Raw genomic sequence first — 11,882 nt, 5'->3', positions numbered from 1 at the left:
ATATTTAGGCAAAATAAGAAAAAGTACACATCTTTATTCTGTTTAAAAGTTTATACCCCTGGCTCTTAATGCATCAGTTTTCCTTCTGGAGCACCAGTGAGTGTTTGAACCTTCTGTAATAGTTGCATACGAGTCCCTCTGTTGTCCTCGGTGTAAAAAGACAAATCTTAAAATCATACAGCCATTGTTGGAAAGGGTTCAAATATACACAAATGCTGAAAAAACAAAGATTTTCTGAAGAACAGTGGGCAGTTTAACTGCTCAGGACAAACGAGGAACTCATGAACAACTATCACTAAACAAAAAAACAAAAACAAAGCTGTGGATCATTCAGGTAACAACACAGTATTAAGAGTCAAGTGGATGTGAACTTTTGAACATGGTCATTTTTATAAATTCAACTATTATTTTCTCTTGTGGACTATATGTAAACATCTTTTATCTGAAATATCATATTCAGGTCAGTACTAAATAAAAAATAACAAGCATTTTGAATGATTCCTCTTAGTTTGGTAAAATTATTAGCATTTTGCAGATTCTGTAAAGTGTATGTAAAATTTTGCCCTCAACTGTATAGTACATACAGTTTTTTTATTCTGTCACTGCATGTTATTATCAGGCAAACTGGAGATGTCCTGTGTGAGCTTTATGAATACTGAGTTTACGTTCTTATGTTAGATCTAGTGCTCTGACACTGTGCTGCATTCTGTGCAATAACTCTCACTAATGTGGCACCTGTGCAATAACAGGTTATGCTGAAAACTCTTCTCTTGTGCACTGTAAATCACACTTTAACACTGAGGATGGCATTAATGATACATAGAGTGCATTTAATGATACATCACCTCTTTCCCCTGAGTCGTTAGCCAGTGTACACATTTCTGGTTAAGAAATTTCGCAATTTAATCCCAGTAGTGTACGAAGGTGTTTGTGAAACTTGTCCTAATTGGAAACTAGAACATAAGCATGTTTTATCTTGTCTCAAAGATTTCCATATCGCCAATGTTTTTAATGATGCTACTGCCACAGGCTAATAAGAAGGGCTGCTACAAAAGCATGATAATTATTTGGTTTATAAAGACTACAATGTGATTGCGCTTGTAAATATTTAAATTTATGTTAGGATGTGGTTTTCGTGTCATTTTACTGTAGTAGAGGCTAATTAAGTGGGAGGAGCTTAAGACCTCAGGCTATTTTCATAGCAGCGTTTCTTGATAACCTGCAAATTCCAGATAACAACACACTTTTTTTAAATGAATCGTTTCTAGGAAAGTGAGGGATAAGGAATCTGACAGTCAGAAAATAAACACAGTAATAATAAGTACAGTGTGATATTAAAGGTTCGCTTCCAGAACAGAAGTTTACAAATAATACTGTACTGTACTGTACTGTACTACACGGTACACTGTAAAAAATTTGCTGTAGTTCTGCAGCTGGTTGCCAGTAACTTACTGTAGATTTTTAATTTATGTTATTTACTGGCAACAGTTTGTTCAAAGTTAAATGAACATTAAACATTAACAAGTCTTTGTCTTTACAGAATAAAACTATAAAATAACAACCTACTGCAAAGCATTCTGGGAACCAGAAACCTTCATCAACCTTTTTCTGTTTTTTTCCTTCAGATTTTGGTTCACAGAATGCTTTGCATGAGGCTGTTATTTTAGTTTTATTCTGTAAAGATAAAGACTTGTTAATGTTTAATGTTCAATTAACTTTGAACAAACTGTTGCCAGTAAATAGCATAAATTAAAATCTACAGTAAGTTACTGGCAACCAGCTGCCAGTAATACTGTAATTTCTACAGATTTTGTTTACAGTGTACTCATCCCCTTTGTCAGTCGTAAAAAGAATAATGTTTTTTGAGGAAAACATTACAGGATTTTTCTCCATATAGTGGACTACTATGGTGCCCCGAGTTTGAACTTCCAAATGCAGTTTAAATGCAGCTTCAAACGATCCCAAATGCGGCTGTAAATAGATGAAAGGTCTCACCTAGCAAAATTATCAATTATTTAAAAAAAAACTCCCATCTCATTTTCTCCCTCAACTTCAAAATCCTACATCGCTGTTTTACCTTTTTTGTAAAGGGTGTTTTATCTTCTTTGCATGTTTACTTTGCAAACACTGGGTTGGTACTTCTGCAGCGATGTGGGATGATTTTGAAATTATTTTGGAAGTTGAGGGAGAAAATGAGATAGGAGTTTTTCGACTTACCCTAACTGTTTTGAACCAGAGATGCACAGACTACTCATGCACATCACAGAGAGATACAAGACGATCATTTGAGGTTAAAAAGTATATAAATTGTATTATTTTTTAGAAAATGACAGATTGTTTCACTAGGTAAGATCCTAATTCCTCAGCTGGGATCGTGTAAAACCCTTTGAAGCCACATTGAATCTGCAATTTGGACCTTTAACCCATTGATTCCCAATGAAGTCCATGTGACCCTGGACCACAAAACCTTTCCAAAAAAAGCTTTCCTTTGATGTATGGTTTGTTAGGATAAGACAATTTTTGTCCGAGATACAACTATTTAAAAATCTGGAATCTGAGGGTGCAAAAAAATTGGCTTTAAAGTTGTCCAAATGAAGTTCTTAGCAATGCATATTACTAATCAAAAATTAAGTTTTGATATATTTACAGTAGGAATTTTACTAAATATCTTCATGGAACATGATCTTTACTTAATATCCTAATCATTTTTGGCATAAAAGAAAAATCAATAATTTTGACCCATACAATGAATTTTTGGCTATTGCTATAAATATACCTGTGCTACTAAAGACTGGTTTTGTGGTCCAGGGTCACATATGGAGAACAATTCTGGAATGTTTTCCTCAAAAACCTTAATTTATTTAATTAATTTTTTTTTTTTTAGTTCTAAATATGCCATTTACAAAGTATCATGTTTGCACTGTCACTTCCGGTTTCTTAATGTGTCTCTCATTAGTAATGATTTATTAAGCAGGATTGCCATTCGCAAACTTTGACACTGCATGTGTTTGTCAAGGCTGTGTGAGTCTTTGTCTTCAGGGCCGAAGAAGATGTTCCTTGATTAACCTTATCAGTCAAGTGTAGCTACACACTCGCACACACATTTGTGGAGCGTTGACAGCTGATCTTTAGCAGCTCACTTACCTCAATGAGCCGCGACACCCAAGAACTCAGTGACCTCATTTCACGCACTAATCCACGTGTGTCAAATGGGCCTGATCAAAACCGGCAGGTACTGTATGCAAATGCACATAGACGTGATGATGGTCATGTGCACAAACTGCAGTGGCATGACTGAATAAAGCATACATTATCAGTTGCCGCAATGTGACCTGTTACATAACATACTGGTTTCAGTAAGCTATCAGGCTTTGCCTCGGCTTTCTGAACATTTCATAACTTTAGAAAGACTCCGTTGGGTTGTCATCTTATGTAATATTGATATGCGGGCTCAAGATTCCTTAAAATGATCCCTTAACTTTGCCCGAGTTAATCTGTAACTGAAAAGCACCAGTATATGTTTGCAGTGCAAGAAAGACTGTTATTCGTTATTCTTTGATGTTCATGAACATCTTGTCTCTAGGTGCTAAATCTCACAACAGGGATTCATATCTAAGCAACCAGGCACAGCGCTGACTGTCAACTCGTGACGGCCGAGACGCTGCGGCAGTTTTGTCTGATGTTCAGTGTTGCGTGTTTGTTTTCCGGCGATCAGCGTCACTGCGGTGTTATGTTCTGTTTTGTTGTTGATTTGTTAAGGATTCACATTCACTCTGCTGTCTGTTGGCTTTCTCGCTGCTGAAGGGGAGCTGCCCACATGTTGTACGGTTGCCATGGCAGCACTGTTGTGAAGCGGATAATTGCAAGGCTGAAGGAATGGAGTCCTTTATGTGTTCGCCGCAAACCACATCCCATAATTTTTAGTGCACATTTTTTTATTTGTTCTGGAGAAAACAGGGTTATGTCCTATAAATAGGTTAAATACTATGGAAGCCCTTTTTAACACAGAATAAAAAAGTGTGACTTTGTCAAACTTTCAAACTTTTTCTCAGAATTGCATGATATAAACTCGCAATTCTGACTCTTTTTCTTATAATATAAAGTCTATAGCCTATATATTGAGCTATAAAGTTGCATTTGCAAGTTATAAAGTCAGAAGTGTGAGATAAAAACTTGCAATTTAGACCCTTTTTCTTACAATTGTGAGTTTTTATCTTTTAATTCTGACTTTTTTCTTTAAAATTGTGAAATATTAACTCAATTGCGAGAAATAGTCAGAATTGCAAGATGAAAAAACTCTTATTTCTGACTTTTTTTCTTCAAAATTGAGATATAAACTCAATTGCGAGAAATAAAGTTAGAATTGTGGTATAAAAGCTTGCAATTCTGACTTTTTCTCACAATTGCGAGTTTTTATCTAAATTTTTTTTCCTCAGAATTGTGAGACATAAACTCAGTTGCGAGAAATAAAGTCAGAATTGTGAGATGAAAAAACTCAATTCTGACTTTTTTCTTCAGAACTAAGATATAAACTCAATTGCGAAAAATAAAGTCAAAATGTGAGATAAAAACTCGCAATTCTGACTTTTGTTTTCTCACAATTGCGAGTTTTTTTCTCAATTCAGAATTTTTTCCTCAGAATTGTGAGATAAAAATTCGCAATTCTGACTTTTCTCTCACAGTTGCGAGTTTTTATCTCTCAATTCTTTTTTCCTCAGAATTGTGAGATGTAAACTCAATTGCGAGAAATAAAGTCAGAATTGTGAGAAAAGCTTGCAATTCTGACTTTTTTTCTCACAATTGCGAGTTTTTATCTCTCAATTCTGACTTTTTTCCTCAGAATTGTAAGGATAAAAACTTTCAATTCTGACTTTTTCTCACAATTGCATGTTTTTATCTCAATTTTTTTCCACAGAATTGTGAGATATACATTCAATTGCAAGAAATAAAGTCAGAATTGCGAGATGAAAAAACTCTTAATTCTGACTTTTTTTTCTTCAGAATTGAGATATAAACTCCAATTGTGAGAAATAAAGTCAGAATTGTGAGATAAAATCTTGCAATTGCGAGTTTTCATCTCAATTTTTTTCTTCAGAATTGTGAGACATAAACTCAATTGCGAGAAATAGTCAGAATTGTGAGATGAAAAAACTCAATTCTGACTTTTTTCTTCAGAATTAAGATATAAACTCAATTGCGAGAAATAAAGTCAAAATTGTGAGATGAAAACTCGCAATTCTGACTTTTTTGTTTTCTCACAATTGCAAGTTTTTTTTTCTCTCAATTCTGAATTTTTTCCTCAGAATTGTGAGATAAAAACTCGCAATTCTGACTTTTCTCTCACAATTGCAAGTTTTTATCTCCCAATTCTTTTTTCCTTAGAATTGTGAGATATAAACTCAATTGCGAGAAATAAAGTTGGAATTGCGAGATGAAAACAACTCAACTGCGAGTTATAAAGTCCAACTTTGAGTGAAAAAAAAAGACTGATATGTTCTCAGAACTGCGAGTATATATCTCACAATTCTGAATTAACTCGCAATTGTGAGATATAAACTTGCAATTGTGAGAAAAAAAGTCAGAATTGTGAGTTTATATCTTACAATTTTGACTTTATTTCTAAGAATTGCGACATTATTTCAAAGAATTGCAGGCTTATTTCTCAGGATCTAAATTCTGACTTTTTTCCTAAGATATAAACTAAATTGTGAGAAATTGAGAGTCTTTTTTCTTAGAATTGGGAGATATAAAGTCACAAATGTGAGTAAAAAAAAAAGTATTGTGAGATTTAAAAATGCAGTTTTGAGAAACTAAGCCAGAATTGTGATTTTTTTTTTTTCTCAGAATTGCGTGACAAATTCACAATTGTGAGATGTAAAGTCAGAATTGCAAGATAAAAACTCACAATTCTGACTTTTTTTTTCTCGCAATTCTGGCCTTTTTTCTCACAATTGTTAAGTCCAACTTTGAGCAAAATAAAAGACTGATATGTTCTCAGAATTGCATGTCTCTCAATTCTGACTTAACTTTCAGTTGCGGGATATAAACTTGCAATTTTGAGAAAAAGTCAAAATTTTGATTTATATCTTGCAATTTTGAATTTATAACTCACAATTGCGAGTTTATATGAATTCTGAGTAAAAAAAGGTCAGAATTGCGAGATGTAAACTCGACTCAACAATTGATAATAATAAGAAGTGTTTCTTCAAATCAGCATTTTAGAATGATTTCTGAAGTATTATGTTTACTATATTTTTGATCAAATAAATGCAGGATTGATCAGCACCATCTTGTCTAAAATCAACAATAGAACACTAAAACTAAAATAAAACGTACTTTATGAAAAAACATATTCTTTTTAAAAATGTAGATTCAGAAACGATGTATTTTCAGACAGAACTGTATTTTTTTTTTTTTTAATGAACAAAGACAACATTCCAATCCAGAGCTGGTCTTTATTTCCACCATACCCTTCATTACATAAACCAGCTCAGTGAGAGTTTGCATTGGAGAAAGACAAGTGCATGCATTTCTTCCTCTTCTTTTTCTTTTTTTAGGTAGTTATGTAACATACATTGGGGAACGCAAGATGCGAACAAAATAAGGCAACAAGCAGAAACAGGTTGCAAGAAGGAGAGGGAGGAGAGAGATAAAGTAACACAATAATGGCCTTCATTCAAGTCAGTTGTGAACCGCTGTGCCAGGAAGAGAGAGAGCGGGCAGCCAGTGTGACTGTGACTCAGAGATTTCTGCATTTGTTTAAATGCCTTTACTTTCCCATGAACGCCAGTTTTTAAAATGGGGAACAATCTCGTTGTACTCAGTCAAGCATTTCCTGTAGATATATAAAGCTCACAGCACACAATCTTAGAGCGTGAAAGCCTTGTATTAAGGGGGTCAGGAATTTAATTTTGTACAATTTTTGCCGGATAAAAATCTGTCATGATTTAAAAAATAAAAGACTTCAGATTTAAACACTTTAATTTTAGTTACTAAAGAGCCCTTGGAAATGACAGTAAGACACTGCAGTATTCATTATTATAGTAAAAAAAAATTACTATATACTGTGTCCTCTGCAAAGTCATTTCTTCAGCCACCTTTTCTCGACCTCTTTCGCTTCCTGCGTACGAGACATCCACCTCCTGTTTGGAACCACAGGCAGTGTAGCGGAAGTTATCCTGTGTGAAGTGAAACAGCAGGGATAATCAGGGACACTCACAACTGTTTAGGCAGATCAGATCTTCATCGCTTGATCTGCTTATGTTCCGACCTTCATCCTATCTGCTGCTATTTCTATCTAATAGAGAAGAACAATAAAAAATAGTTTTCCAGCTTAAGGTGAGACACTGCAGGAATAGGGTAAGAAAATTAACTAGTAGTTAACACCTTACTTAACATTTGATAATTGCAAACTTTTTTGTATTACAAGTTTTCTAAAATGTTACGTTTAAATATGCAAATGAGGCATTAATTAATGAAATATGTGCTAATTTGCATACATTTCTAGTACAAAAAACACTGGATGAAGTAATTTTTTTGACATATTAGAGTCAAAAGTTTTTACAGAGGGAATTTTGGGTATCTCATTTTGTCAGGCTATAATTCCGAAAAAAAAAACTTCGACAGGAAACCATTTTTGCCATTTTTTTGGGGAATAAAATGTATAAAATCAAGCAAAGTGTATATGAACAAATCCCTCTGTAAAAACCTTCAGGATATAGACAGGAATAAAAATGTAAAGTTTGGTGTGTGTAAGTGTTACTCAAGTGGAGATTTATGACTCAAAAAACTCATTTTGAGAAAACGGCCTTTAAAAATATGCATTGTAACTGAAATCTATTGACACAAATAGATAAAGTGCTATAAAAGAAACACTTAAGTTTTTTTTTTTTTTGGATGTTTTCTTTACACTAGTCAAACTTTATGAAAAACCAAAAGGCCCAAAATCTCAAACTTGACAAGAGACAGTTCACCAAAAATTTAAACTGCCATCATTTTGCACCCTCATGTAATTTCAAACTTATACGCTCTTATTTTTTCAGTGGAACACAGTCATTTTTGTGTAGAAAAATACAGAATTATATAATGAGAAGTCGCAATTACCTCGGTTTTATTTTGTGACAGATATACGCTACCAGTCAAAAGTTTTTGAACAGTAAGATTTTCAATGCTTTTAAAGAAGTTTCTTCTGCTCACCAAAACCTGCATTTATTTGACCCAAAGTACAGCAAAAACAACAAATATTGATAATAATAATAATCATGAAAGTGTTTCTCGAACAGCAAATCAGCATATTAGATTTCTGAAGGATCATGTGACACTGAAGACTGGAGTATAATGATGCTGAAAACTTAGCTTTGATCACAGGAATAAATTACATTTTAAAATAAATTAAAATAGAAAGCAGTTATTTTACATAGTAAAAATATTTCAGAATATTACTGCTTTTGTTGTATTTTGGATCAAATAAATGCAGCCTTGGTGAGCAGAAGAAAAAAAGGTAAAAAAAACGACAAATATTGATAATCATGCAAGTGTTTCTCGGACAGCAACATATGTGACCCTGGACCACAAAACCAGTCTTAAGTCGCTGGGGTATATTTGTAGCAATAGCCAAAAATACATTGCATGGGTCAAAATTTTTTATTTTTCTTTTATGCCAAAAATCATTAAGAAATTAAGTAAAGTTCATGTTCCATGAAGATTTTTTGTAAAATTCCAACTGTAAACATATCAAAATGTAATTTTTGATTAGTAATATGCATTGTTAAGAACCTAATTTGGACAACTTTAAAGGTGATTTTCTCAGTCTTTTTGATTTTTTTGCATCCTCAGATTTCTGATTTCAAATAGATGTATCTCAGCCAAATATTGTCCTATCCTAACAAACCATACATCAATAGAAAGCTTATTTATTGAGCTTTCATATGATGTATAAATCTCAGTTTTGTCAAATTTAACCTTATGACTGGTTTTGTGGTCCAGGGTCACATATTAGAATGATTTCTGAAGGATCATGTGACACTGAAGACGAGTATAATGATGCTGAAATTTTAGATTTGATCACAGGAATAAATTACATTTTAAAATATATTCAGAAAGCAGTTATTTAAAATACTAAAAATATCTCAGAATATTACTGCTTTTGCTGTATTTTGAATCAAATAAATGCAGCCTTGGTGAGCAGAAGAGAATTAAAAAAACACATTAAAAATCTTACGTCAAATATGCATATATACTATATATATTATATATATATGTGTGTGTGTGTGTGTGTCCTCAGGGAGAAGCTGTGTGTGGGTGGAGCGCAGCTGTCTGAGCTGTGTGCAAATCTGGATCACTGTGCTGCTGCCCAGAGCTCTTGGCCCTGATTTGACCACCCGACTTTCCATGTTTGGACCCAGCCAACTTTGGGCTTACTATCAGACCAGACTTCTTTGAGTCGACCTGGTTTGAATGGCAGAGTCATAATCTACTGGAACCAAAGGCGCACCAACCTACTGATCCTCTGTCCTTGTACCAACCTGTAACAGAGTGTCAGTGTGTCAGTCACATGACCCTGACTAATTATGCAAATGCATGTAGGAATCAAGGGCTACCAGTCTACATAGACTGGAATACAAGAAGTTCTAGGTTCTAGGTCTTATGTTAGTTATAAACGTTGATATATTTTTTAAATGCATTAAATTATTTGGATTATTTATTCACCTTGCTTTATAAGTAATGTGTCTCATTTTGGGAAAGAAACACTGTTTTAGTGATGGTTAACAAATTGTTATAGGTTTGTTGGTGGTTTTTGGTGTTTTATACGGAAGAATGTAGTCTTGTATGTCCTGCTGTACAGGAGATGTTGTGAAAACAGGTTATAATGTGTTTAAAGAGAAACGGAGGTATTACTTCACGTCTCCCACGACATTCAGTGCTGCAAGGCTTTTAGTAAGTACTGAGTGCGACAGTGAGTCAAGTGTTAAAAGCCAATTTTCTTGGGCGTCAATCTAGCCACCCTTCTGGGAACTGTCCAGAGATCCACTCATTTGTTCCATGACTCTCAGAAGGTACATTTCGTCACAAAATAATTTACTTACGACACACTGTTTACATCTGATAAGCTGCTGTAATTTCTTTTTCTTGTACTAACTGGTCGTTTCTCGGTAGTTATGTCACTGCATATGAAATACCAGCAGTCATTTATGACAGATTTTTCTTTTTGATATTCTCTAAAATGGTATCTATGCATAAAAATTATTTTATTTGTATTAAAGTGTGAATAGTTCGAAAAGAATGTATATTTTTCTTTACATCTGTTTGCATTTTGATTAAAACATTTGATCATCAATGACTCGTCCTTCTTTTTTGTCACAAATAACCTGAGAATGTTAATCTGGGTTGCTGGTTTGTAAAGCAGCACTGTGACATCACAGGTTGAGAGGCTTTTATGGGATTATGGGAACAGTGATGATGTCCGATTTGAGATTACACCAGTGCTCAATGACGTTTGCAGGATAAGGGTTGGATCTATGGGTCAGTGAGTACAAAAGACATGATTACGATATTTAAATAATTATTTTGTGGTATTTTTAATTCCTACTGTCAGGCACTTGTATGAACAAGGAAATTATTATTATACACTACCAGTCAAAAGTTTTTAACAGTAAGATTTTTTTAAATGTTTTTTTTTTTAAGAAGTCTTTTCTGCTCACCAAGCCTGCATTTATTTGATCCAAAGTACAGCAAAAACAGTAAAATCTTGCAATATTTTTACTATTTGAAATAACCATTTTCTATTTGGATTTATTTAAAAATGTAATTTATTCCTGTGATCAAAGCTACATTTTCAGCATCATTACTCCAGTTTTTAGTGTCATGATCCTTCAGAATTCACTCTAATATGCTGATTTGTTGTTCAAGAAACATTTATTATTATCAATATTAAAAATAGTTGAGTACAATTTTTTCATGATTCTATGGTGAATAAAAAGATTAAAAGATCATCTTTTTTTAACATTATAAACTATACTTTAAGCTTGAAATCAGTATTTTTTTTTTTTTTTTAAATACTGGGGGTTAGAAATATTTTTTAATACTTTAATACTTTTATTTAGCAATGATGCTTTAAGTTGATCTGTGATGATAAAGACATTTATAATGTTAAAGACATTTTTATTTACAAAAGATATTTCTGTTTCAGTAAAATGCTGTTCTTTTGAACTTCATCAAAGAATATTTTCAACATAATAGAATTACAATATTAGCTACTATGATTTCTGTGACTGGGGTAATGATGCTAAAAATTTCGTTTTGAAATCACAGAAATAAATTACATTTTAAAATATGTTAAAAAAGAAAACAGTTATTTTAAATAGTACAAATATTTCAAAAATTTTACTGGTTTTGCTGTACTTTGGACCCAATAAAAGCAGGCTTTGTCAGTAGAAGAGACTTTTTAAAAAAAATCTTACTGTTCGAAAACTTTTAACTGGTAGTGTATATAATATTCTGTTATATTACTTATTATATTTACGTCATAATAACATACTTTTACATGTCACATGGCATGCGTCCAAAAGAGGCGCGAGTTTATACCGCCAAGTTTTAACCGGCGACAGCAGCCGAGAAGAGAGCGGGGAACATTCGCGGGCAGACCACAAAACTGACGGAAGCAGCTCCGGTGGAACAATGGCTGGTTTTACAACCTTAAGATGACAGACAACTTCTATTTCAGTCTCTGTAAGTTAACCAAACCACACATGAAACCCTCAACACTCGCTAGACCCTCATTTGTCTATATATCTCACACTGAATGAGTTAAGTAGTTCTCCTGTAAGTTACAGTTCGGTTCACTCAGCACGGTTTCGGCGAAATTGTGACTAATAATTATATGT

The 11,882-nt window shown here is 33.4% G+C and overlaps 1 protein-coding gene across 3 annotated transcripts in view; it reads left to right on the top strand.

Moving 5' to 3' along the window:
• The window catches only part of swt1 (SWT1 RNA endoribonuclease homolog), a 32,215-nt gene extending 21,898 nt beyond the window's left edge, over positions 1–10,317 (top strand). For all 3 annotated transcript variants that reach the window (XM_073816662.1, XM_073816660.1, XM_073816661.1), the window contains exon 19: positions 9,284–10,317. In XM_073816662.1, the coding sequence (XP_073672763.1) occupies positions 9,284–9,371 (88 nt within the window). In that variant the 3' untranslated portion in view covers positions 9,372–10,317. The remainder of the gene's footprint in view (positions 1–9,283) is intronic.
• Positions 10,318–11,882: the final 1,565 nt, after the last annotated feature.

Source organism: Garra rufa, chromosome 13 (assembly GCF_049309525.1).
Source record: "Garra rufa chromosome 13, GarRuf1.0, whole genome shotgun sequence".
Taxonomy (NCBI): domain Eukaryota; kingdom Metazoa; phylum Chordata; class Actinopteri; order Cypriniformes; family Cyprinidae; genus Garra; species Garra rufa.
This window is presented reverse-complemented; position numbering and strand designations above follow the sequence as displayed.